Below are 27,828 nucleotides of genomic sequence, written 5' to 3' on the forward strand. Positions count from 1 at the left end.
TGGCAGCAGTTTGGCTGCTCAGAACACCCCTCCGTCATCTCACCTGCTAAATAACATTGAACCAAGAGCCCAAGTACCAAACAAGATCATAGTGATAAAATAGGACCAAGATAAAGCCAACAGAATCAATCCTTGAGCCAGAGCAGATCATCCAGTTACTGCCCATCAAGTCTACAGCAACAAGAAGGCAATACAGCCTGCAGAAAAGGATCCGTAAGGCCCATGGCCAGGCATAGCTGGGTCTACCAATGAGACAAACACTACCATACCCCCAACACAACTCAAAAAGAGAGCAAATCTTTCAGGCTGAGCTTAAATAGGGTCATGGGCCCATGGGTGGGGGTCAAGGGGTGGGGAGGTTCCAGCTGAGGCAAATCAGGATCATTAAGGTGAATTGGTGCCCTCAGAGGGCAGACACTGACAGAGATCTTACTTTTCATTTTGCAGCATGGAGTTAAGTGCGTGTCATTGCCACAAGAAGTCCGTTACGCTGGGAAAGAGCATATCCTGCAGGGCCTTGCCCATCGGTGTGGCATAGAGGAAGCAGGAGGATCCAACCCCGGAAGAATGTCACCTTTGATGACATTTCAGGTAAGAAAGCAGCTGTCCATAAACAGCAGAGACAAAGGACTGTCCCTCTTTGAAAAACATTGTCATTTAAGTGCAGATCTGTGGTGTTATATGTCGAGAGAGTGGTGCCAGGCTTGAACATTCACATCAATCTTGCAAAAATGGCCATTGATCTCCGAGTCTTCAGTTTCAGGGTATTTCGCCAGATATTCCTTAATTTTTCACAAAGGCATCTGAAATTCTGACATTTATTGCTGTAAATGAAAGCTTGAAAATGCAGTGCCAACTCTTGCAGCGCTAATACAGAAGTACACAGGAGCCAAAGAGGATCTGTGCAGATGCCAGGAGCTCTGGGAGAGGAGCACTCAGCTCCCTCTCCGTACGCCTCCAGCAGTAGCTGGACATTTACTGCTCAGGTGCGGTTCCTGTTTCTGCAATAACTTCTGTATGAAATTTCACGCCTGGAGTTGCTTCCATTCCTGCACCTGTTAGAACCTGTGCTCTCTGCACGGACCTGGGCAAGCACACCATCCAACTTACAGTCCTAAAGACTCTTCTGTTTCCTCTACAGCTTTTTAGCTGATTGAACATCATGTCGTTGGACGCTCCCTCCGTCACCCAGCAGCCCGTGGTTTCCTGCGGTGAGGATCGCTTCCTGCAAGCATGGTGTGTGGTGTGCGCTGTGGGAGCTGGGACAACAGCATCCGAGAGGCTGAATTTGCATTTCCAGTGGGCAGCTTGTTCAGATTCTTCACTTGTAAGGACACGTGTACTGGCTAGAAGCGAGGTATCGCCTGCAGGGCTGAGAATGACAGGTTCAGATGGATCAAATTCCAAACTGGAAGACACACCCTCCAGACAACTGTGCAGGGAAGAATTTTTCCGGAATTTCAGTATCTCCTAAACAGCTATTGACTTGTTTATGTTGCCTTACAGAGGAAGGGCTCCTAGTCCAAATCAGATAGTGATTTTATGTTCCATACACCCCCATTCTCATCTGGCTTTGTTTTACCGAAGCACTGTTAGACCAGGAAGACATTCAGATGTTCTCAACGATGAGATCAAATTTTAGCTTTGCTAATTCCCATGAAACCTAGCGTAGGTTGTAGATGCATTAGCCAAGCACTGAGAGAAGATTTAGCCCTTCAAAGTTAGAGACACTATTGTTTCACCCAGCGCCACTGAAATGCCACCGCCTCTGCCACCGAGCTGACGCAGAACTGCCGCCCGTGGCACGCAGCGCTCGCTGTGCTCTAGGACCCTACTCACAAGAGTTTGGGCCTAGGATATCTGAATAAGAAGAAAAATGTGATCCATACAATCAGGCACTCAGGAGAAGAATATGAACATGACACAGTAAGTACATAAATGTATTTACTCTTGGTAATATATGCTAGACAGCTGACTGCCCAAAGGGGCCATTTGATGTTGTAATAGAAAAGCAGCATTATGCAAGGACAGGAGTGATCCAGAGCAAGCAGCTGCAGCATCTGTGGGGTGATTTTCAGCCAGAATGAGCAGACTTGAGGAGTGTCTCGCTGTCAGAGGGTGAACTTTCTTAGAGAGAACAGAGGAGTCACGGAGGTCTCTTCAAATCACCAAACCCAAGGCAGAACCTCAGTTAGTCAGCCCAATCTGTTTCGCTTTGCACTTTCTCCTTCGCAGTGCTCTCTGTGCTTGTGTGAGATTTTCAAGAGCAAATTAATACAACAAATGCTACGGATGCTTACAGACCACCTGCTCTACTGTCTGTTTAGATATCTAATGCAGTACAAAAAAGTCAGTTCTCTCTCTGAACAATTTTTATGACGCACCTCAGGGGTGTTATTTGCTTACGCACTCAATATTCATTATGGAAATGTTTTGAAGTCCCAGATGTCGCTGCTTTTACGCTAGCTTCCCAGCAGTTTGATGTATCACTCGAGTTTTTTGTGCTTAGCAGCGTACAATGAAGAAGTGTACGCCACGCAGCGACACCGGGACACAATGTGAAGAATGTCTGCACTGCGCAGCAACTGCGAGCAGAGGCGCGTGGGCTGCTCAGACCAGAGGCAGGCTGCAACTGCCGTGCATTCCCCCATGCCCACCACCTTCGGATTCCCCACTTCATAATCACAGAGCAAAAACGCCAGAGTACTGTTCCTTGCCCTATTCCTTTTCAACCTGAACGCTTTTATTGCACAGAGAGTCACATATGTAAGGACAACTGAAACTTATTTCAGAGTGCTCCGCTGCAGTGACAAACTATGTCCTCATCCGTACGGGAGAAGCTCTGGTGTGAAATGGTCTTTAAGGAAATTTCATTTTCTTATAGAAAGGATGCTAGAATAAATGAAGTGGCGTAAGTGTGAGTGTGCTCTTCCTACTGTTTGTCTGGGCACCTGATATGAGAACACATTATAGGAGCTGAGCTCTTCTCCAAAATTTGCCGGAGACTTGCGTGTGCTCAGAGCATCTCAGGATCTGGAACTGTGAACGTTTTCAGAAGACAGAAGTCTGAGGGAAAAAAGAGAATATCTTTGAAAGACTGATGGGTCGGGTAAGGAACACTGACAGCGTGACCGTAAACAGCCTCCCAGATCTCCCTGAATTCAGTAACATGCCGGCACGATCAGCAGGGCTTAGGACGGTGCTGTGCACCGTGTGTTAGAGATACTGAATCATTTCGTTACACAGCGCCACGTACTGCGGCAAAGTCAAGAAAACGATGTCTGACTTGCATTGCGTTCGTTAGACATTGAACTCGAACTGACTGTGGAGAGTACTGAACTGATCTTTTTAAAAGGAATAGAAAATAGGGGACAGTCTACATTATGACTCAGCTGCTTTAAGAATGAAGTAATTAAAGAAAAATCATTAGCATATTGGAAATGGGAGTCAGGTGCTACAGTCACATGACCCTCAACTGACCATTACAGAGGAGTGACCTGAGCATAAAAGGATCCTGTGTTGCAAGTAGGAGGAAGGCTAGAGGTTGGTTTGGGGGGGGAGGGGGGTGAGTGATTTTGTGATCTTTAAAAGAAAGGCACACTTGGGGGTTTGTATCTTGAAGGGAGAAGAATCCAGATATAGAATGATATGTAGAAAGAGCTTCACATTGGCTGAGTGTGGTGAAGTTGTGAGTTCACTCCTGGTTGAGCTCTAACAGGAGTGAGAAGCTGTATGATTGCAGCTTTTTTGGACAGGGCAGTTTCTTATGCTTCTGCCCTTAATAATATTTTGTAGCTCCAGGCAATGAAATTCCTTGTGTGGATGTATAAAGCTCTATAATGTCAAATGGGTGACTTAATGGGTGTATATCATCAATGCCAAGCCATGATGCGTGACTAACGGTGTTTCAGATGCTGTGGTAAGATCTGCCCTTCTAGCAGTGACTCAAGAGGATAAAGACAGTGATATCTGCAAGCTGCTGTTCACACAGACAAAGGTCAGTACCTGGGAAGTTTCAGCTCTTCAAACCATGTCAAAAACCATAGCTTTTAGCACATATGCTGCTGCCAACACCAGCTCTGTTCCTTTTCTATTCCTTAACAGCTTGAGGCCCCCAAAATTCACAAAATGTTGTGTGTGAGGGATTATGGCCCACGATAGATAACAAGGTGTTGTACTGGATGTGTGCATTGCACATTTGGTTATTTGAGCTAATCATCTGTTTCCTAGTTTCTGTTTTGTATGCTTATCAGTGGTGTCTGCACAACATGTCCTGGCACACGAGTATTGCTGCTGGCACTTCAGTGCGATGACAGAAAATAATCTTGCTGAAGAATGGGAGGTCCTTTGCAGGGTAGATCAGTTGTTTTAAATTCCTTGATTGGTTGCTATTACCAACACAATCCTCTTAGCAATGTTTGTAGTATAAAGGAAAGAACCAATCCCTTGGTTTATATTAACTTCAGGTCTTGTCAGTTGAGGCTCTACCTTTACATTACAGTAGCTGGCTTAGAAAGTCCAAGAGGTGTTTTCCATGTTTGGAGTTAATGATCAGAAGTTGCCCAGAAACAGCTGTTTGCAAACAGTATGAGGGCTTTTCTTTCTTGCTGTAAAGCAGAGGAATCTGTTGTGAGCTCATGTATATCCTGTTGTGTTTATCGAAACACTTGCACTTAAGTCCAGCATGTGTGTATGGTCTTGCCATGGCCAGGCTGCTTGTTATGATTATGTACTACAAAAATAGAACAAGAATCCCTTAGTTTTTTCTGTCTGGGATGTTCTTTTAGTTTTAGCAGTCTGTTTGTTAATGATTTGAGGCCAAGTTATTAAACAGTTGAACTCCAACTTCCAATTATTTATTAACTTAAAATATTTCAATATTAATTGTGCAATGAGACAGAAATGTAACACAGCCTTTAAAGACTCAAGGATCACTGCATTCCTTGCCTGTTTGAACCAAATCATCGTTACACTTTCGTTTAAGGGGTGAAATAGTATAATCGAGTTGGGACTTGTTCTTAGATTTCCATGGCATATAGAATATGTTTAGTATGAAAGAGGAGAGAGTAATGCTCCCTGTGCATTGAGTATTTACTATGAAAGCAATAGAAGCCTTCTCTTTCTTGGAATTTACAGTGAACTAATTTCTTCCTAAAGACCTTTTTTTTTCCCCTGATGTGACACCTGTTCCTGGTCTGCACTGACCAGTCTCCACCGAGTGCTTAGCAGGCATTGTGTGTGAGCGAAAGGAGAGCAGGAGTAGGCCAGTGCTAGTAGTTCAGGTGTGAGAGTGAAAACTAGAAACAAACCTGAGCTGTGTGAGCCAAGCCAATGTAAAAATTGACACACCTGGTTTAACTGGAAATGAGAACTGCAGTCCTTTGTTACAATGGTGATTTTTACTGCTTTATTGTATTAATTGCTTGCTGAGACATCTTTGCATGACTCTAAGTAATTTAAGCATTGGTTTTCAGAACTTGCTTCTAAACTTGAAAATGCGATACTTAAAAACTTGAATTAGTCTTAAAAAACCCAAACAGAACCTTACAAGTTGGGAGTCAGGATGAAGCTGGAGTTACACTGAAGGGTTAGCATCCTATTGCCCTGTTGTAAGCTAATAATGTGGTCTTCAGTTCTAAAAATACTTGGATGCCTTCTGGTACCTCACAGCTTCACAGTGCAAGTGTCCAGCAGGGTGGCGTACTTGGCAGAAATAGATAGGTTTGATGTTGTCCTGGTTTAGAGACTTGAAGGTGCCAGGCTGTGCCTGCTCTGTCTCTCTAATCCGAGCGAGAGCTTCGGGCAGAGTCCTCAAGTGTCTGAAGCTGTGACAGGAAGAATCAAACGTCTGGTTTGAAACAGGTTGGGAAGTTGTATGGATTTGTGTGAAGGATTGCAGAAGAGACAGAGCAGCCCCGGAGGTTGAGCTTGCTGTGAAGCTCCAAGCCTACCACAGCATGGACTTCTATGCTGTGGGGAATTGAGCAAAAATCTGGTACGCTGAGTCCTTCCTGTGTTTTGAGAGACTTAGGAATGTTAGATCTATAACTGAAGTCTTTAAGTATTTTTCAGGTGCAGCGCTAGAAACTGCAGCATAAACTGTAATCCTCCATATCTTGTGTTGTGAGTACAGAAGGGAGCGTAGCTCTTGCGTACAGCAGAGAATAATTATGTGATCGGGAATCAAATGTTTATGTTCTGCCCTTCCCTAACATGACATGATATAAAACAGAAGTAACTTGATAGAAATCACAGTGCAATAAGATGGGTATGAAGGCAAATTCAGGCTCAGTATTTTTCCTTCTTTTCTCTCGGTGGCCCAATAACTTCCAGTGTTGGGCCTGATGCTGTGAGTAAATTGCTTGCTATAAATGGATGGGTGAACAGTAGGAACTTGCAAGGTGTATGTTTGTTCAAATATTTTGTTCAATTACTTCTTTATGGCTTAAATGCCTGCTTAGGTGATTAGCTGCTAAGCAATTAAGCTAAGCAGTGATGCATTCTCTTATAGACACAACTCTAGCCTGATGAATAATATTCATAAGGCGAGTACATACGGTTAAGCAAGAAATACATACAGTTAAGCAAGCAATATAACTAAGCAAGAAATTGAATGTACAGCTGTATGCGATTGAGTGATCAAGTTGTGTTGTCCAAACTTGAGTCCAATATTGTAAATCCATATATTTCTACTTAGGCATTCTCCGATTGTCCATATTAGTTATTCCATGAAGCACTGAAGACTGGCATCTATCTGGAGAAGGAAAAATGCCTTTGTCCTACAGACTTGGGAGCAGACAGGACGAGGTTAAAGCATGACAGTGCTTTCGGCACAGGACGTTTCAGCGTGTGCCCTGTCAGCAAACAATGAAGGAGAGTCAGCAGGTTGCCTCTCGTTATGAAGTTAGTGATTAAAGTGTTAACTGGAGCCTCCCCGTAGGTGTAACCGTGACTAAGGGAGCGTTCCTGTCAGCCGCTTGGAGGAAGGAAAGTGGGTAGGTAAATATTCCCGACATGCACCAAGGTGTGGGGAGTGTCCAGGGTTTCCAGCACTCCCAGTTTGTTAAGCAAAATAGTAATTAACAGCTTTGTGGGCTCCATGAAGTAGCAGAGGTAGCTGTCAGGCAGTGCAATGCTGTCATGCCTTGTCCAGGGCTCAGTGCATGGTATGTGAAACTCCTCCTCCGCTTCTCCTTCTCCGATCATATACACAGGTAAGTGAAATGTAGGGCTGGAGCTCTTCTGCTTGCTGTGTAACCTGCAGTGTCAGTAGAAAGCAAGGTCCTTCCCAGTCACCCAGAACTTGAGTTAAATTCCTTTTGAGTAATTAGGGTGCCGGAGGGAAGGAGAAATATTCGGTCAAATTCTTGTTGAAGAAGTTCCTAAATGTCGAGGTGGCTTTGAGTCAGAGTTGTGGTTAAAAAGGGCAGGTAATGGGTAGTGCTGCTGCTCAGCGTGTACGTGGGCATGAGCCCTTGCTGCCCTGCATTCAGTCGCTGCTGTGATTGAAAAGGTGACATGGGTGACCTTGTCTGTTCCTTTTGGCGGGTAAAAGCTATCTTTGCTAAGCGACCTGAAATCGGAAGTAACTTCCCTTCATAATAATGGATTATTAGTGTTGGAATTTTATTTGGTGCAAGCCCAGCTCTGCCGTCGTTGTTTGTGTGAAGGGAGGGAGCTTGTGTACCCCTTCCTCTGTGACTCAAAGGTAAGGGGCCATGCTCACAGGCAAGGAGCAACTGTTGGTTTCAGTAATTAAAGCCCATTCTGAACCCACCTGAGCAGAGGGGCTGTGCTGTGTTTTGTATTCAAGGGGTGCTGTTACTGCTTGGTGCTGTAGCGGTTAACTTTCAAAATAAAGTGTAAATAAGTCTGCAAGACAAAGAAAAAAGCCCCCTTGTTTTCAGTGGGGAAAATGCAAGTGTTTGCAGCAGGTACTTTCTTTTGGTTAGACCTGTGCTTTGGTGGTGAGGACACCTCACTTAAAAAGAAACAAAAAAAAGGAAAACCCAGCATGAAGGCTTGTGTATCTACACTGTGTGACAGATAAAGACTAGTAAAATTATTCTGCTGATACTGAATTTCTTAAGTATGTGAATAAATCCTAAACTGGCTTTTACAGAAACAGATAATGGTCCAAAATTTCACTAAATACCCAACGCTTCTGAGTTTAGCGTATGACTTAGGTGTATGTGCTGTTGTGCCTACAGCGCAAAGCTCTTCATGCTGTACAAATATTAGATGTATATGTTGTCGACAGCAAAGTTAAGACAGCGGAGTCATGTGGTTGCTGTATGAGAGCCTGAGGAGGTTTACCCCAGCCTGACTTCCTGCTTTGGAACAGCTTTGGGAAGCACTGGGTCAAAATACCTAGAAATCCTGGGGGAGGTTTGGGGTTTTCTGTTTTCCTAATGCTGGCAGGAGCTCTGCGTAGCACAGTGCTCGCTCTGCAGTCCCTCTCCTAACACATGGATGTGCCAAAAAGCACATCCAGGCTGGAATGTGGAAATCAATACGCTGCTTGGCTGAACCCTGGGTGTTGAGAGCCCCTCTCCTTCCAGCCCCCCTGTAGAACTGCAGAGCAGTTGCCTCCTTCCCTCCTGTGTTAAAACCTGTGGGGCCATTTGTTCTTAGCTTTGCTTTGTCGTTCCTCCACTGTCCTGTCCCTGTGCTGTTGCCTTAAGCAAGTAACTTAAAAATCACTCTACTTAATGAAATTAAACTAGTCCTCTCATCTGCCTCTCTGCTAACACTTTGACTTTTTCTTGGAAGAAAGTATTTTGGGTCAGATCTAAATCTTGGGGAAAGGAGAAGTTCATTACCTCTGTGAGGCTCGTGTTGTGCTCTGATGTGGATGTTGATTCTCTCACAGATTTGGGGTTGTGCAGTGGTCTTTTATTTCTCCCCCTTTTTCTAGACTTCTTCAATAGCTGCAGTCTTCCTCTGGAGTTGTTCATTTTGCATCTGTCCCACCTCTGATTTTTTTTCCTGTCTTTCCCTTCTGTTTCTTTTCTTTCCTTCCAAAAGTATTTTAGGCCTCAGTTAGTCTTCCTCTGAGTGTTCAGCTTTATCTTGGTTAAGTCTCAGGCCTGGAGGTTAGGCCAGCCAAGGTCCCACTTTGAAGGTCTCGCCTATCTGAAAGAATTCTGTGGTTCTAGACCTGTCCAACATGGTGCTGAAGATGCCTGCCCGATGCTAAGCAATTGGGAGACAGCTTTGAATAGATGGCCATGGTCATATACTGTCAGAAGAGCTGGAAAGCTAACACTCTCTTGTTAGTTCAAATTCAAGGGAAGGATGGAAAAAATGCACTTCACTTCTCCTGTTTGCTTCTCCAAAAGAGCTACAGCCAAGTGACTTGGAAAAGCATAAAATACTGGGATGTGATAGAAAATGTGTTAGCTTTGTGGGTTTATGGAGTGCCAGTTCAAATACACTGTCCTTAATGGTGTCAAATAATGGTGCTGGCCAAGTCACTGCACGTGCTCAACCCAGAGGTTTCAGGGCTAAGTAAAAATAAGGTCTGCAAGGTTTGTGCAGCCAAAATGTGCCCATGGGAAGGGTATGCGGAGGAGTGTTTTATCTCTAGGGTGGGCTGGTGGTGGTGGAAATGGTTTGTATGAGCCTGATAAGCAGAACTGGGAGCAATGTAAGGAGGATGTTTTGTGGTTCTGTGCCAGCTAGGGGAGAAGAGGTGGGTCTTTGTCCAGGCTAATCGGGCAGCAAGGGAGAGAAAAGGGGGAGGTGTTGGTAACGGATTGTTCCCATTGCCAACTACTCTTCCAGTTTGTTCCATTGTCAGCATTTTCATGTCATCCAGCTGACTTAAGATATGGTCAAGGTTTGTAAGGGAAATAATTTAGTGAGATCCATTCACTCTGTAACAAAACACGTGGTTCAATGATAATAGGTTTTTTGTGTAAAAATGACTTCTCTCAATCTCTAGAGATGAGCTTTCTCTTTCATTTTAACCATTTCAAGGTCAAATTCTATTGAATGTAACCATGAGCAATGAAGCGGTGCTAGACCTTGCTAGAGTTGCTACTGTACATTAAACAGCAGTGACTTGGCTATCTGCTCTTAATGTGTGTTTTTCCTGACAGATGGGAGGAAGCTCAAGTGTATATCCAGATGTTCAGGTGCCAATGTTCATAAACTCCTCTGTGTCTTTTGAAATTACATTGGCTTAGGCAGTTGATTTAGTTAGAGGTATTAGTAAATCACATAAAAGCAGATTTCAAGGTCTGGCCAATGGTTACTGAGCTCATTTCAGAGGCAAAGTAACACCACTATTATACTGGTGTACAGCAATCTTCCTTAACTAGAAACTCATGTCTGTACAGAAGTCCCTGGCCTTGTTTGGCTTTCAGGTAGGCTTTTGCCTTGGTGGACGTCACCCAGAGGACAAAGGGTACGTGGGATCCTTCCCTCCCTTCAATGAGCTACTGCTCAAGCACTGGTAGGAACCCCAGCTGCTCACGTAAAGCTCTTTTTGGTAGTGCCCTCTGGTTTCAGAGGGTGTGAAATAACCTGTAGGTTGAAGATAATGTGTTCTGAAAAACTTGTCATTTATCCACATTTATATTTTTAGAAGTTGTTCATCTATGACTATGGGAACTTTATGTAACTTTATCTAAAAAACCAGCTCAGTAGCCTCGGATTGTTTGCACAGAAGCTAAGCACTTACTCTTTAGGTAGCCATGATCTTTTTCGAGCTTGAATTTCTTCTCTAAATAGATTTTCTGAAGGCTACTTGTCATGAGTACAGTAGACAAGGAACTACTTTCCAGATGTCTCTGACCAGGCTCTGTCCTATGCTGTCTGAAATCAGACTCGAGTCTATCTCCCGGCCTAAGGGGGAATGGCCATCAAGTCCTGCTGTTAGGCAAACTGCTCTGTTGTTATGCCAAAGTAAGGGAAATAAAAGTGGAGCAATTAACTTCCAATTAAGTCCTTGGGGATTTTTCTGCTTTCCTTGGGATTTACTTTTCCCATCCATCTGTGTGATGCCACTTCTTGGGCTGAGACTAAGTTGGTTTTTCTTCAGTGCCGTATTAGTTGTCAGTCTTGTGTCTCTGAGTCTCTTAAGTTACTTTCCTCAGTCTGCCTTTGCTTCTAGTACCTGAGGGGGAACGAAAGCAGCCCAGACTCCGTAATTAAGCTTATTGAAGAATGCATTGTCAGAGTCTCATGGGGCTGGCTTGCTGCCTGTACAATGCGCTGGAATCACTGCGTGGTGACCTGTAAATTATACTGCTGCATCACTTTAATTATAGCCTTGTTCTCTCTTTAATATCTCTGCTGCTTTCTTTGTGTGCTGCAGGACTCTGCCTATGATCAACACTTCTCCTTCTCCTGTCTAGGTTTACGAACCTGGTTAAGGGTGGTTTGCTGAGTCACTTTCTTTTTGGTGACCCTGGGCAATGCTCTATCCACAATTAACAAATGAATCCTCACCAGTAAATGGGTTGCAGTCTTCGCTAACGGGCGAAGCATAATCATGGATTTGTGGAGTATTCCTAAAACTACTTGAGAAAGCCCTGGTACATGCAGTACTTGGGATTTAAGTTACTGTGATATACTTGGTGGGAATGGCTTAAGGCTTTTTGACTAGGAGTGGGAAATATTTGGGTATTACAGCTAAGTACAAAGCAGTCAAAATATGGTACAGTTAGCCCTTAGCTTGACTGTTGGAGCCTGTTCCACTTGGCAAGCTAAGGCTTTGTTGTTGTGTTTACCACTTAGTCTTTTTTAGTGGCAATAGTGGATAAATTATTTTTAACCTTTATTTAGGTTCTTCTCTTCAGAATAAATGAAGAAAGTGACTATGAAAGCACAGCATCTACCTTCTGTTTCCATCAATGAGGAGAAGTTCATCACCAGGTAAGCTATTGGAACAAGAAAAAATTGATTGACTTTGTCAGCTGTCTTCCAAGTGACTCCGTATTTATTCATTAACGGGGATCCTGTAGAGAGTGAGCCTGTAGCAGCAGCAATTCCTACAACTTGCTTTCTGTGAGTTGTCTACTGAACCAAGTTGCCTTTTACATGGATTTCAAAGAACAGAGCATTACATGTTTTTGCTCTGTGGATTTTATTCATTAGGTAGAATAACACTTTCAGAGGATACTGAAGTAAGGTTCCAGATTAGAGAAGATGACCTTCCTATATTTAATGTCAGTTTGAACAGAACATGAGTTTGTGTTCGAGTTGAGCTGGACTTGTTTGAGGCATGGGGTTTGGTCTGTGGTCCCAGGTGGCAGGGTTGCTCTGCAGAAATACCTATTGGTAGCTGGCTGCCAGCTCTATTCTGTGGTGACTGAAAACAGTTCTTTAACCTACTTGGGAAAAGCTTGGAATGACACTCAAACTGTATTTCAAGGGATGCTTTTCACAGATAAATCTGGGTCGTAGGACTTTGTCCTAATGCTGCCGTCAGCCCTGAGCCTGCTGGTGTATTGCTCCGTCTCCTTTTTAGGGGATTATTTTTTCCCTTGTTGACCAGAGCACAGGAGCTGGAAGAGGGAGGGGGCTCTTTGCTAACTTCATTTCGATCCTTCTTGATGTTCCTGTGGGAAGAAGCTAACTGTAAATGCACCTGGGGCAGGGCCTGTGAGAGAATTCCTCATGCTGCAATAGGCGTTTGCGTCTGAATCCTGATACTTCTATATGAGGCATGAGCAGTGCTGTTGATTTCTCCCTTGTTAAGGAAGGGCCTCAGAGCTTTGCCCAAAGCACACGGGCAATCAATGCATCCCTCCCTTTCTTGTGAAGAGTTTTTCCTTTTGTCCTGCTGCTGACTTGTGATGTAGTGGGTTGGTGTCAGAGGTAGTTAATCTCTGAACTTTCATATACTTGGCATGCAACGGCACTTGGAAATGTACCAGATGAGTCAGTGTCTTGGGGTTTTTATTCCCCTATATATTTGCCTGTTCAAGTGGTGGAATGTGGATCTTGGTTAAGACCCTTCTGCTTCATAGTCATGGTTTAAAGTACTGTTCAAGTTTCTTTGCCTTGTGGGGGAAAACAAAGTGTTTCAAACATCACTAACGTATTCCCTGTGTGCTGAAGCTTGCTTGCAATGCAATTTCCAGAGTATCATCCTGCATCTATACCTTGAATCTGCAGTTACATTACTGCTCTTAAATTGTATCATGCAGATCCTGCTGACATGGCAAGCGTGCTGTTGGGGAATTGTACAATGATGGGATCGAAAGGCTGACCGAAGCATGTGGGATTACTTGGCTGGCTGAACTATTGTCTTGAAGCCTAACTGCCATAAGTACCTGTGGATAAATATACAGGGCTTGGGGAAGAAGAGGGCACAGGCGAATTGTCCAGGGTTAGCATTTTGATTGAACAGTCTGGGCTCTGTTGTGGTTTAGCACTGGGGCACTTGACCTTACACTCCCTTGTGTCCTGCCTTCATTACCGGAGAAAGTAGTGAATCTGCAGTAAATGTTACTCTTGGGGCTTTGTCTCCAAGTTGTTCTACCAGTTACTTCACTTGGGCTTCCATTAGTGCCTGCATTTGGCTGTTGTCACAAAGCTGTGCTGTGAGGAACAGTCTTGCAACACAACAGAGCTGCTGATTTTCTGGCAGGGTAACTCTGCAGAGATGACATCTGCCTCTTGGTTAGGGCAGTCTGGGCCTTGGCAGTGAAGGTGTGTTAAAATGAGACTCCTTCTGGAGCTAGCGGCCTTGTGCATGTGTTAATCCTTTCTGGGGCTAAAAGAAAGATGGTCTCTCCACTACACAAAGACAAACAAGTCGGTGAGCGCTGCTGTTAAATCTCTCCCCCAGGGCTTTTGTAATGGCTTGTGTGGCTCATCACCATTGGTTGCACTAATGTGAGGCTGAAACCTAACGATTTATTTGTGCAACTTCTGTGGAAGTTAATGGGAAATGTATCTAGAGAAAGTGAGAAAGTAAGTGAAAATTTTCAGAGCTTGCTCTGAGAAATGGGATCTGCCTCGGATAACACTCACCACATCACTTACTGCTTTTAGCCTATGATTTTATTTGCCTTTGCAGCCCATGTCCACTGAGTAGTAGAAGGACCTCAGAGTGTGACCCCAGTCCTTGTATTCCTGAGCTTTCTTCAGGGAACCGATCTCCCCAACTTTATACCTGGAAAAAGCTTGCAAAATAACAGCTGTGAATAAAATGCTGGCCAAAGGTGTTATGCTGCAAAGGATAAAAATACCTAAGTTTTCAGCACCTCGCAAGCAGGATCAGCAGGTCTATCGCAACGTCTGACAGACTAAACTACCTATCTCCTACTTGCTTGCTAATCTTGCATTGCATCTGGATTTTGCCTGGGTATGAGGCCAAGACGTGCTTAGTCTTGCTTACCTTTAGCCAGCCTGATCTAAATTTCGCTTGTATCAGATTCATATCTGAGTCTATTAAAACTTTCCGTTTTGGTCGGATGACCTGAATACCATCCCTTATAGCTCACGAGACACAAAGAACCTCTAACGAGCGACTCCAACCCGATGGAAAGAAAGGCTTTCGCCACCTGTATTACTAGGACTTAAGATCCAGTTGAGTTGAAGTAGGTGTTGAAAATGCTGGTTTGGAGCCCAGCACTTTGTTGATGAAGCCACTTAAAAGTATTTTGGGGGGAGTTTTGTTAAGTTAACAAAGTAAATAACTTAGTCAAGACTGTTAGAAGGGAATGCAGTTAACCCTGTTGAGTTTAGTGGTACAGCCCTTGTCCTAATGTTACCTGTGCAGTATAATCCCTGCTTATCTTTTCCCTTCTCACCACGGGAGAAGGCTCACCGAGCAGCAGGACCCTGCCAAGGTGAGTTTGTTAAGAGGAGCGATGGAGGGACAGGGCATGCTAGGGAAAGCTTTTCACTTGCATGCTCTGCATGTCCCTTGGCCCCAGACACAGCACATAGCCATTAACTGGCCTTGTTGTCGGCCTCTCAGGCAGTGGCGTCCATCTGTCCCTCTTGGGCACTCTGCTTTGACTCAGTGTCAGATGTCTGCCCGCCTTGCCCTGAAGGAAGAAGCAGATCCTACAGGTCTGTATCCTGTCTAGAGACTTGCATCATGATAGAGCTCTGGTTGGCCTTAGTCAGAGATACTGTGTTGTCCTCCCCACGCTTTGGGTATGCATAAATGGCAAGAGGTGACTGAGAAACACAATCCTGTGTCAGGTACCTGCTTTGAGCTCTGGGGGAGGTGGTAGATAGGGGAGGCTGAAGGGGGAAGAGGAGCGTGTGTGTCATAAGCCGCAAAGGAGGGTGCATGCTGCTGGAGTTGGATTGTGACAGTCCCGGGAGAAGATACTTCTGTTGTCTAATTGGTAAGCTTAAAATCACACATAGCAGTTTCCAACCAAAACAATTTGTGTTTCTTTGTGTAATCCATCCCTCTATTCTCTTGCACGGATATCTTGGAGTTTCTTAATATCTTAGGTGAGATCCCCTGAGCAACCCTGACTTTATTTTTTTTCTACTTACACAGTCAACTGTGCAGCCATTAAATCAGGCAGTTTGAGTCAATTGAGCCACAATCTGACCAGAGAGAGGCTATGAAAGAGTATTCCTTTCACCCCTCAAAATATCCTTCTGAACTGCTTTGCTGTGATGGACAAGCTGATCTCGTTCCTAAGGGAGAGATCACTCTTAGGTTTGTCATCTCTGATAAGAGTGCCACTGTCGCCTTTGATAATGTCCTCGTGTTCTGGGATGTGGGTGTCTTGTGAGTGTTAGAGGAAGAAAAAAACCTTAAATTCTGCTGTGATTAGTCATGCCAGTGTTTCCGATGCCCCAAGGCTGTACTGTGAAGTTCCTGTCTAAATGTACCTCTCAGAAGGTGGTGTGTAATACTTTGCATGTAGTCTTGGCCCATTTATGCCTGCATCATCGTTATTTATGTGATGTCCTTGGTGAACTCTGACTGTTGAAATACCAAAATGTAATTTCTACTGAGCATCATTCCTGTGCCTGATGTGTTTTTCAGTGTTGGAGCTAGAAGTCAATTCTTGTTTTGGAGGTGGTTTTGGTTTTTTACTTCCAATCGGTGTAGGAGTTGTAATAGCACTTCTGATGGGTCTTGAATAGCTTCAGTAGGTCTCTACAAACTCTTCTCACAGTAAGTTCTACAAATGCTGTTTGTATTGCCTGTGGTTCTGCTGTTATAATATCTCATAGTCGACAAAATCATCGAAGTAATAGACAAAAACAAACTTGGTGTCTTTGCTCACCACTGCAAGACAGGACATTGGACAACTTTGATGGTTAGACATCTCAGTGCTCAAAGATTGTCTGTGAGGATGAATTCATCTATTTCCATGCCATTGTTTCCCATACTTAATTAGCTCCACTAGTGGAAATGGCTTTCTGGAATTGCAATCTAAATGATCTTTGTTTAATTGGTGTGGAGAAGAGTGTTTTGTTGTTGATGGTCCTGGAATAGATATCACTTAATTCTCTTTCATTGGTCCTCATGAGCCTGAGCTGCAACTTGCTTTTTGTCTCCGTGGTTCATGCCACTTATCAGTCCCCCTGCTCTTCTTTGGACTCTGCCAACTTGGAGTGTATCCTTCTTCAAAAGCAGTGCTAAGAAGGCAGAGCACTTGGACGAAATTGAGCCTTGAGCAGCCTTGCTCTGAGGAGGACATTGCCATGGGTATCTGGTTGTATCTCATGCAGCAGCGTGGCACTGCTGAGTTGGGATCAGCAGCTGCTCAGCAGTGACCGGCAGGTGCTTTCCCACAGTGCCGGTGCCGCAGCAATCGTCCCCAGCCTGTGTTTGTGCAACGTGGCATTTATTGCCCCTTGGCGGTTAACAAGGGCTGTATGGACACCCCAGTCATGCGGGCTGTCCCCAGCAGGGCTGCTTCTGGCTCAGGCGGGAGCGGCGTTGGCACCCGCTGTCGGTGCGGAGCTGGCGTTGCTCTGCACGATGACTTTAAGCCACCTGGGGTGCTGCCTGTGCACCCACAGGCTGCTCAGCTTTTCAGGATACTGGGTAGTCCACTATCTGCTGAAATTCCCTAGGAGGTTTGGAAATCACCCAGTTAAAAAAAATCCAGTTGCTACATTTCTTTCTTCCCAAAGAAGGAGGTGGCTGTGGCCTGGAGACCGGGCTGTGCGGTAGCTCTAATGGGGTTATTTTGAAATGCTATCAAATTTGAAATGCTTTCTGAAACCCTCTTCTCATGTGGTGTTGAGTTGATCGAGGATGGAGACAGGCATAATTATCTCGGTGGTGGTTCTGAAATGTTAAGTTGAATAGTTTTTTGAAGTGTCACTAGGACCAGTGTGCTGCCCATTGCCTTCCTGCCTCAATGTAGTGTTTTCAAAGCAGGATGTTACGCTGCCTTTTTTAAATTGTGCCATGAATTTCTTTTGGAAGTCGGAGATGCTGGCCGGGCTTCTAATCCTTGCTTGCTGGCTGAGGTTCTCTTCATTTCCGTACTTTTTCCTCCAAGCAAAGATGTAGCACAAAGCTGCTGTGATTCAAGCAGAAGGAAACTGAAATGTCTTGTCTAGGCATACTGTAGATATTTTGAAATAAGATTATGTGAAAAAATATAAAAACACAATGGAAACAATCATGAGGGGAAAACAAATGGTGACCTAGATAAAATAATCTGTAACACTGGTGCAGGGAGGGTTGTGCCTGTTTGCTTCCCCCTCATGACTATAACAGAAGTCCAAAGTACAGGTTACTCTGTGGCAGTGTTATTCATGTCTCATCAGACTGTGACTAACTTAACTCCTCTGTGCATCGGGTCTTTAAGGAAACAACTTGTAAGCAACCCAGTAACCTGACAAAATTTCACTCCCAGAAAATGATGTATTGATCACTATCAAACCTGTACAAAGATGCGGTGGGTGACAGATACTGGGTCTTACCCTGCAATTAGCACCTGGATTTTAAAGCAATAGAGGTGTCTAAAAACTATGGTGTTCATTGTGGTCTTCTTTCTAGAGAGCAGCTCAGTTCTCTTCTGAAGACTTACAACTCTTACTATTCTGATCAGGAAAATCTGCAGCTGTCACATAATCAGGTAAGGATCTATGCAACAATAATACAAAAAGCACAATGTAGTAGTGGAAAGGCACTAATGGGCGCTGATGTTTAATAGTGTAGGATACCTGTTCTGTGGTGGTGTATTCGATGGAATAATGACTGCAATAAAAACACCACAGCGAGTGCTAGAGTCAAATCCTGTGAGGAGGAGAGAGCAGGAATAGGTATGTTCAGACCAGTGGGAGTTTCAGGTCTTCAACAGCATGCTCTGCTTGCTATCCCATTCCGTGGCGTACCACAGGAAATCATTCGCTGGGTTGAGCTCTCAAGTCTTACGTGGTTAGGTGGGAGGGAGCAGTACTGCCAATACTTCTGCGGGGTGCTGTTCCCCCCCGCCCCTTCAGCTTGAACCCACAGCGTGCAGTGGTGGGACGGCTGTCAGTCGGGTCAGGGAGAGAGTACCATGGTGTCCTTGAATGTGAACTGTTAGTAGAGAACTTAAAATCGTAGCCCCAGGAATGCATCCTCTGCAGAGGCCAGAAGGGTCTGTGGAACTGAAGGACAGAAAAAAGCATGGATGGTGTGTCTCATGCCATGGAGTCCCTGGCTTTAGAGATCTGGACTTCCTTCTCCTTCACAAGCTGTGTTTCTGTTGCTTAACAGATATCAAGACCCAAAAGGTCATTAGAGCAATTCTGGGCAAAAATAGTCTGAAAATGGGTAGTCCTCACTTCTCTGTCCCAGCTCATTCTGCGGCAACAGACTCCCATGTCAGCAAGAATGGGGACCAATGACATGTTTGGGACCGATGCAGTGCCCTGCGTCAGCAAGGATGACTTCACTTGCTACTGCTTCCTCTGCCAGCAGTCGTTCTTCCCTGTTACCACCTTCTTAGCATCTTGGTTTCAGAAGAGCTAGTCATCTGCGTAGAAGGAATAAGATAGGACTTGAAATTGTATGGAATCATGGACATGTTGGTTCAAAAACCTCCTGGTCAAAGGCAGACTAATGCTGATGGGAGATCAGGCTGGCTGCAGCTTTGGCTAGCTTTTTGGGGAGTATATGAAGTGTGGAGATGACAGCCTGTGTAGGTGACCTGTGTGTTGGCCTCAGCAATTTCATTGTATTCCTGTTACTTGAGGGGAAATTGATTATTATTATTATTATTATTCATTGTTATTACTTGATTATTATGCAGCACTTATTTCTTTTTTTCCCCAGGGAGAAGGCTCCAAACCATTTATTGAAGGAATCTTGTCAATATTTTGGGGAGTCCGACATCCTATCCAATTAAAAATTCAGGATGAGAAGCAGATAGCCTCTTTTGTAACCCTGAAGTCAACAGAAAACGTGGCTTTGTTCCCCAGTAAAAGGTAATGTATGAAGTTCCCCAAGAAGAAGGCAGGCTAGTATTTCAAAACAGCTCATGTAGGTGGCTTCAACACATATGGCTGATGGTATATCCCAGATTGCCCGAAGGCTGTGGTGGTTGATTGCGCAGCCCTACTCTATAACTGCTGTGGTCTCCCAATGGGCCGGAAGAAGCATCTTTGTAGCATCTTCATTGCGTCTTGGTCTGGTTTTCACCTTAAGAACAGTTGAGAAGGTGGAGGCTGCTCTTGTCTATACTGGCTATTTCCATGCCAGTACTGGGTAATTTAGGGATGAAAAATTACAAAAAAAAACCCCAACCCAAACCCACACTTATATTTGAATAGCCAGTAATGCTGGTAGCCCCTGAAAGGCCTCATGTCAGTGCCCATGGTACAGCACGAATCAAAAAGCTGGGAGGTTAGTGCAAAGCGATTGCCCACTGCACATTACCTGCCCTGCTTCAGGGGTGGCAACGTTGCTTCTCAGGGCCAAGTTCAAGCCAGGGAACAAATACTTGCTTTGTCTGTGCAAAATCTAGTGTTAAACCCCCTTAGAAATACCCATGGATCAGCTGCTCCTTCAGGCTGCTGCCTGTAACGTGGCATATCTGAGGGCATGGTGCTCCTGACTTCTGCTACATTTGCCCTGCCTTTGGAATCTGGCGTAGGCTCTTAGCATTTCTGTTTTTTTCTGTTTTGGACACTATTTCCCAAGCCTTGATTGGTGAATTTTGTTTTGTATCTGATGAGCTGAAGCTGAGTACTGCGCAATAGGGAGGCTGAGCTAATATTTACCCTAAATGACGCCCTGGTAAATTCTATATTTGTATTTCAGAGCTGTTCTTAATTATCCATTGTCTTAGGTGGTGTGTGGTACATGTTTGAGTTGTGGATTTGATTATCCCATCATTGCAGCTGTGGAGTTCCAGTGAAGCCAGGGACAGGCTTCCTCCCTGTCTCCTCCTGTTGAACTTGAGGGATGCAACCTGACAGGAGTAGCTGGTGGGGAACTCGAGCCTGACGCAGACCTGGTTCGCTTTGGTTACCTTGAACAGGTCTGGTGGTACGGGGTGCGTGTGGCCTGCAGGATAGGGTCCACTCTGGCGGTTGAAGCTATGCTTTGCCTGTTATTTCTTAAAGAACTTAAGGCTGGTGGAGATCTGAATCTTAAAGTAAATATTCATTCATAGTCACAGAAGTGTGAAGCTGCCCTGACATGCTTTAAGGTATGCAGAGCATCTTGACTGTTTGGTCTTAAATGAACTTTTAAAATGCATGGAACACAACAGAGATGGTTGTTTGGTGTGTTCATTGGAGTTAGTTGAATTTTGTTTTGAATATATATAGGAAATAATTTTTAATGTTTTCTTACAAATTGGTTTATTCTCAGTCAGAGCAGTAACTGGCCAAAGGCTCTGCAAGAGAGTTTGTGATGAATTATGGAAATACTGGCGTAAAGCAAGTTGGGATTTAAAACAGGCTGGATGGATTTCCCTGCTCTGGCACAGAACTGGCTTGGGTAGCACGGTAACTGAGTCTGTCCCGTCCCCCTCGATACAACAGACACGGTGTGTCCCGTGACCGCCGTGTGTGTTCTGTGTGCCTGCCTGGTATCCTGCGTGCCATTAATGCAGGGCTTTGCGATAAAACAGATAAATTACTGCAAGTTATTGAAGGGACATCATGATCGATGTTCAACAGGCTCTAAATAGGGTTGCGTTAAGTTTGGGATCCCTAGTGGCACTGCATTTTATTAACTAATTAGAGTATGACATCAACTTAATGACTGGCCTCATACACCACAGTGAAGTCTGTAGTCGTGTTCTGTAACATTTTGGATAGGAATGTATTAATGAGGCCTGGCTTCAGGATAAATTGAAATCACTGAGTGCATGAAGAGTAATCAGCTATAAATGTTTGGTGTTTCAGGGGAATGACACGCTGGGGAGAATTTGATGATCTACATCATATTAGCGGGGAGACGTTGAAATCTACTGAAGAAAAGCCAGACCTTGAGAAAAGTTAGTGTCGGTGCTCTTATGTTCACTAAAAATTCTATGTTCTGCGACGGCATAAATCATTTGACCCATTGGGTTTTCCCTACCAGTAAAGAGAAATCTTTCTCTCAGTGCTTAATGAATATTACATGCTGGTAAAACACTGCCACGTGACCTGTGAGTGAAAACCTCTCCGTGCAGTTAACTTGTCAAATGGCTGGTGCTCACGGGCTGTGCTCTGACCAAAGAAATCACTCCCAAGAAGTGAACAAAATGGCAAACTGCAACCACTGCGGACAGCCTGGTGCTCTCCCCCGTATGCCTATGCCTTGCTCCTCTCCCGCTCCCCCCCGCCAATAAATAATTAAAAAAAATATCCTTCCACCAAGAGCCTTGTTCCTGTGGGGGTGCTGGCAAGGAGGGTAGAGCAGCTGTACATGCTGCTGCTGTGGTTTCATTCTGTCCAGGTTATTCCTGTTACGAAAGCCGCACTCTGAAGTCCAAGAGCGAGCAGGAACATGACTGTGCTACCCTGCCCAGGGCCGTCAGCAATGCTGCGGCTGTGCGGAAGAGGACCAAGCTCCCCACGATAGCGAGGACAGAAGTGCAAACTCAGAGGTTTTCCATTAATGGCCACTTCTACAACTACGAGGTATGAATGTTTATGCTTGTCTTCCCTCCTGAGGCTGGCTACTGGGACAGATGAAAATGCCCAGCAAGCTTCTGGAGCTCCCCTGCACCCCCTGGGCCAAGAGGGGCTGTCCCCGCTGCCCCACTGCGTGCCCAGGCCGGAGTCACAGGGCCCTGGGCTCAACCCTGGGGTCTGTTCTCAGGGTCTGCTCCAGAAGGTGGGTTTCCAGTGTGCACGGATGCTGCACGGTGGAGGTCCACAGGGTTCTGCATACCAGGGGTGCTCTCCTGAGGACACTGCCTGCCCCTCGCTTTGTGGAACAGCGGCAGCACACCTGACAGCTTGCTTTGTGCAGAGCTGTGCTGGCTTATGTCCTTCTGAGTCCCCTCCATGGAGTGTCTCAGTCCTCATACTCATGCCCTTCTGTTGCTGGTTTTGTTCCTAGACATCAGTTTTTACTCCAGCTTTCGGATCAGAAACCAAAATAAGAATCAACAGCCAGATGAGAACCAGACAAGTAATCGAACAATTGCTGTGCAAGTTTAAGGTAACTCTGCGTGTTTGCACAAGCAAGTGTGGCTGCGCTCTGGGGATGTTGAGTGTCACACCAGTGCTGCGTGGAAGGCAGGAAGTCACCAGGAGGGGATAGCACGTGGAAAAAACCACACGGGCCATGTTCAAGGAATGGGCTGATTGATATTACAAATGTTCATGGCTGTTTGAGTCCAGAAAAGGTGCCTTGGCTGTCTAGGGGGCAGTGAAGGAAGATCTATGGAATGGCTTCTCACCAAACTCATGCACAGGGAGGGAAAACGCTGCAGCACCTCCTGCATTTCCCAGCATGGGGAGAGGATGCTTCATGCACATGGCCGTGCTTCCCTCTAGTGACAGGCGCTAGAAATTGTGTTTAGCTCAACATGAAAGGGAATTCTCTTCTAGCCCGAGTGGCTGGGGTAACCGTTCTGTCACGTCCAGGCACATGGAAAGCTCCAGAAAGTCAGAGTTAAAACTGGTGCTAAACATCAGCGCCAAACTGGCTGAAAGGACTTCTTTCCTTGCAGTTGGTTTGGTGCCGTGTTCCATGAACAGGATTGTACCTGGGCAGAAGTTTATTTAGCATGGGTGCTGCTCCAACATATTTATTCTGCATAGCTTCTTAATGCACAATTTTTGATAACTCTTCATTTAACTTGTCTAGAGACTGTTATTGTGGAATGACTTCAAGTGGTTTGTAAGATGTGGTAGCATAATACTAAAAGGAGAAGTTGACTTCTGTGAATAACAAGGAAAGGAATTAGAGCAGCTTGTGAAGTTGTGGAGGCCAAGTTGAAAAACAGGCGTGCAAAAGGAGCGCTTTTTTCTGACAGTGGATAGGAGGAGCTTGCAGGGTTTTACCCTGATGGTGACACTCTTGGTCAATATCTGAAGTAGTTGTCTGAGGTAGTTAACTCCAACAAAACAAGACTGTAAAGACCTGGAGTTGTCCAAGAGGGCATGTTCCTGATTTGGGTGATGTGGTCATATAAGCAGCTGTGAGGTAGCGGGGTGAGGGACAGGGAACACAGCAGCGTAGCTTTCTATCTCACCCAAATCCAGTATCTGGTAACGTGTCTGCAGGCAGGATCCCAGCCTCGGACTTCGATTTAAATGCCTGAGTTGAGAAGCACAGGGAATATCTGCTGGCAGTGAAATGCTGGGCAAGTGTAGCAGCCACTGTGACCTGACTTGGTTTTGTTTGTGTTTAACAGATAGAAAACAGCCCACATGAATTTGCACTTTACATTATCCATGCGTCCGGAGGTAAGTGTGCACTGCTGGGCCGGGAGTGACAGTGACAGGATGGGTTGCTGGCATCTGCCCTTGTGCAGAAAACATGGGCATGGAGTGGCCCTGGGCTCCCCTGGGGACCCCTTGGAGACATGTGGCTCTCTGATGGGGAGGAGAACAGAGTCATTGTGTCCTGGGTGCTTGCTCTGTGCTGCCAGTATGGTTGGTTCAGCAAAACAGGCCTTGGTGTTTCCTGCATTTAAGGCTGTCTTTAAGATCATCTTCTGCTCTAACTCCTGTTCTGCACAGCCCCATGGCAGCTGTGGGATGCCAGGCTCCCACTGGTAGTGTCACGGCATATTTTAATTGACACTTTTGGGTGGTGGTCCTGGATGGCAGATGCCTACTTGAACTGTCCTTCCAGTGCGAAGTGTGTACTTCTGCAACAGTCTATTCCTTTAGGAAAAAGGAAGTTTTACCTTTATTAAAAGGATTGCATGAAAGAATGGGGGAGAGAACTGATGGGCATAGACCTTAAATGTCAAAATACCCAGTGGAAATTTTGTTTGACAAGTATGAAGGAGGTTTTCATTTAGGGAGTCGTGGTCAAGCTGATGGGCCTGGGCTTAGTCTCGTAAATGCCTGCTGGGCTGCCTAAAGTGCAACTCCTTCATGTTGCATCTACCAGTTACTTTGAAAGTACATGGTGTAAGTTAGGTGCCACCTCCTCCAAGTGTCTCCTAAAGACTTGTTAGGTACCTAATTGCACATCAGTCAAATAGCAACTCTGTCAAGAAAAGACAACTACTGATTGCGTCAAGTATTTCGAGGTGCTGGTTTATGTTCTGTGCATCACCACATCTCTTCTAAACTGCAGAAAAGAAGCAGCTGAGGAGTGGGGATGTTCCCTTGCTGCACAGACTCTTACAGGGGCCCTCGGAGAAGATAGCCAAGTTTTTTCTCATGGACAGAGATGTGGAGGAGATAAGCAGTGATGTACGTATGCCATCAGTTCTGATAGCTCTCAGGGTTTTTCCCAATTGGCGTATTCACTGATGGGCATTTCTTGTCATCTTACTGATAGGTTGCTCAGTACATTCCATTTCATCTTCCCTTCTTGGAGTCAATTCTGCACAGGATAAATGAAGAGGAACAACAGGAGATTCAACAGACAATTGCAAGGTGAACAGAAGTAAAAGGTGCAGGGTCACTCTGAGTCCGGAACAAGATTTACAGCTGTGGATGGGCTCAAGAGGTGAACGCGTTTACGTAGCAGAGCACAGTTAGAACCTGGTGCTGTGACTGCTGGAGAGGAACTGGGTGGGGTTTGTCATCCTTTCTGTACCCTGCATGCCCAGAGGAGCTGTTGCTGATTAAGATTCCAGAATAAATACTGATGACATACATATGGGGGGGTCTACCCAGAAAATTTGGACCCTCAGGGTCACTTCTGCTTGCTTTGTTTGACTTGTGAGCCTTAGACTGGTTCCTCAGTCTCTACTTGCTGCTGTGTATTTCCATGGGAAGTACAAATGCGGTGCGTGCTGTGGCATGACATAGCTGGACTGGTGCCAAATTCTCCATGTCCATTTAAAAGGTCACTTGTAATAAATGGCACGAGCTCTCCTGGCCGTAGCTCACCATGCACAGGAGGTACAAGCCAGAAGTGTGCTGCTGTTTCTGAGTATACATACATGGGTCCTGAGGTCAAAGGCATGAGAGGCTGTGCCAGCTGGGGATCTGTTAGCCAATGCCCATCTGATCTCTTGGCATGGAAGAGGCCAGGAAATGAGAAGAAAACAATAAATAGCAGTTGCTGTTTTCTATTGGAAAAGCTTTCATGGGAACCTTTCAGCCGTTTGACTAGCGCGGGAGATTTGGGGTCCAATTTTCTGTCTTACTGTTTTCCGGTTCTGTGTTACTGAAATGCTTTCTCTCGCCTCATCTCAGGTACCTAAGGGAGAAGGCCATCATATGCCGGCACCTTCACAGTCGAACTGTTCAGAAGACAGAGACTACTGTTTGATGGGGCTGGCCGCTGGTGGGTACCCCACGCGCCGCCTGCGCCGCAGGGAAGTGAGTGTTTGCCTGAAGGTGCTGCGGCTGAGGAGCACTTGCAGCACAGGGGTGTTCCAGCTGCTGCAGCTGCTCTGGATAATTTCACAACCAAAACTGACCCCACTCCTCCACAGCTCTGGCACACAACCCCCGAAGCAGATGCACTGCATCCCCCCAGGACAGATGCTGAGCCTGGCTTGAGACTTAAGATAGGGAAAAAAATCCTGTGAAAAGCACAAGGCTTTAAACCCTTCTCATCTACAAACCGTGACCTCTCTAGTGTGTAAGAGAAACGTCGCCGTAACCAGGGTGTTAATTGCGCACAAAATGGGAAAATTAAGTAATGGTTTTCCTTCTACTAGAGAAATGCTGAATTACTTGAGATTGCAGTTAGGCTTTTGCTTGCCTTCAAAAAAGAACAAACCCAGACCTGTGCAAGAGACCTGAAATCCACTGGCTGCAGATGGGTAGGTGCCTGATGTGCTTCAGCTCTGAGCTACAGTTAGAAAAACATAAATGCAAACCCTCCCACTTAACAGCTACTCAGCTCTTCAGCCTAAGAGGGAGTTTTATCCTGGAAATCTCTCTTGAACTGCCAAGTAAGAACTCTCACTAATACGGCTGCATCTGCTTGACTGGGCCCTGGGAGGCACCGCAGCATTTTCTGCTGTTGTTACAAATGGTTCTGTTTTATTTCCCGTGTTTTTAATTTGAGGATGGAAATAGGGAAGCGTTGGGTGAGAGGGGCTGAACATCACAGCCGCGGTGGGGTTGGGGTTGGTGTCCTTCTGGGTCAGTCTGGCCCCAGCACAGCGTACGCTGGACAGTGTGGGGTCCCGTCTGGTTGAGTTGTGCAGAATATTAAAGCTCAAATTGTAGACATGTAAATAAAATCCAGTTTGTGCACCGTTAATTCCCCTCCTGCATTAGTTTGCTGTTTACATGGTATCTGCCTTTTGCCTCAGCTCCCTGAGGCTGATGCAGGTGGGAAGATGAAGGCTGTGAGAGCGAGGGAATGAGTGGGCAGAATGCTGCCTAGAAACCACGTGGAATGAATCTCATGTGAAACACTTGACCCTGCCTGAGATGGTGTCCCTGGGATGGTGATTTACACATGACCAGTGGGTGCTCACTGAGGCTTCCGTGGGCGAGGCAGGGGGTTACTGTCATGTACAGTCTGTTAAATCCTGCCCAGGAAAACAACTTGCAGGTAAGGAAGCACAGAGGGGAGAACAACACTAATTGAGCAGTCCGGATGTGTGGTGTTAAATAACAGTTGCCTTACAGGTGCAAGCAGAAGCTCCGGGGACCCCATTGAAATACATGTTAGCCAAGTCTGGGGAGGTATGGAATGGCCCAAAACCCTCACAGGTTGTGGGTGAAATGGCTTCATGAGCAGGGCTGTGAGCTTGTGGGTGCTCATCAGAACACAGCAAGTGCTACAGGGGTCTCTGCCTGGGCTGCGGCACCTCCTCATTTGAATCAGGGAAAAGTATCTAAGGTTTTTTGGGCAGAAGAGGCTATTTCTGTCATGTGTTCCATGTACTAAATGCTTGAGTAACTGGATGAAGGTACAGTATGGAAATATTGGAATATGAATATTTGTAATTTATTGGCCTGAGACTAAGAGAAATCAATGCACAGGCCCTGTGCAAAAGAGGAAACGTTTCCAATCTGGTTCTCTATCCCTCTGTGTACGCACACAGCTTCTGAACTGAGCCTCAATTTTGTCACCATCTGATTTTAAATACTTGGATCCGTTTTATTTTACTTGTCCTCCTCAATTGGGACTGAAAGATGCTAGCAAATAGCGCTGGCTTTCAGCACAGGTTCTCTGGGATTGGAGGGCTTCTGAAAAAAAGCTGTGGCTGGGTGGTGGTGGTGGTGGTGAATACTGTGCTTGTGTACATGAATTGTTTCTGAGCAATAAAGACAAGAGCTGGGAAAGAATTTATTCCAAAGCACTACTGGATATTCCAGGTAATACAGAAATGAGAAACAGAG

At 45.4% G+C, this 27,828-nt stretch overlaps 1 protein-coding gene across 1 annotated transcript; it reads left to right on the forward strand.

The window, feature by feature from the left end:
• The first annotated feature begins 1,330 nt into the window (after positions 1 to 1,330).
• On the forward strand, positions 1,331 to 26,011 carry RASSF6 (Ras association domain family member 6). Its single transcript, XM_035895955.1, has 12 exons — positions 1,331 to 1,926; positions 3,912 to 3,997; positions 11,794 to 11,883; positions 17,957 to 18,035; positions 19,220 to 19,371; positions 21,301 to 21,392; positions 21,836 to 22,020; positions 22,445 to 22,546; positions 23,748 to 23,799; positions 24,644 to 24,762; positions 24,851 to 24,948; positions 25,717 to 26,011. Exons 3-12 carry the CDS (start codon positions 11,813 to 11,815, stop codon positions 25,790 to 25,792), a joined length of 1,026 nt encoding a protein of 341 aa, XP_035751848.1. The 5' UTR covers positions 1,331 to 1,926; positions 3,912 to 3,997; positions 11,794 to 11,812; the 3' UTR covers positions 25,793 to 26,011.
• The last annotated feature ends 1,817 nt before the right edge of the window (positions 26,012 to 27,828 follow it).

The sequence above is a fragment of the Egretta garzetta genome, unplaced genomic scaffold, assembly GCF_000687185.1.
Source record: "Egretta garzetta isolate BGI_Z169 unplaced genomic scaffold, ASM68718v1 scaffold586, whole genome shotgun sequence".
NCBI lineage: Eukaryota > Metazoa > Chordata > Aves > Pelecaniformes > Ardeidae > Egretta > Egretta garzetta.

What these genes read in the sequence shown, in the direction of transcription:
- RASSF6 (XM_035895955.1), top strand. Translation starts at nt 11,813, where the DNA reads ATGAAGAAAGTGACTATGAAAGCACAGCATCTACCTTCTGTTTCCATC. An exon ending in GCTTTGTTCCCCAGTAAAAG is followed by an intron (nt 19,372 to 21,300) that starts GTAATGTATGAA and finishes TTGGTGTTTCAG; the next exon opens with GGGAATGACACGCTGGGGAG. An exon ending in AAAGCCAGACCTTGAGAAAA is followed by an intron (nt 21,393 to 21,835) that starts GTTAGTGTCGGT and finishes CATTCTGTCCAG; the next exon opens with GTTATTCCTGTTACGAAAGC.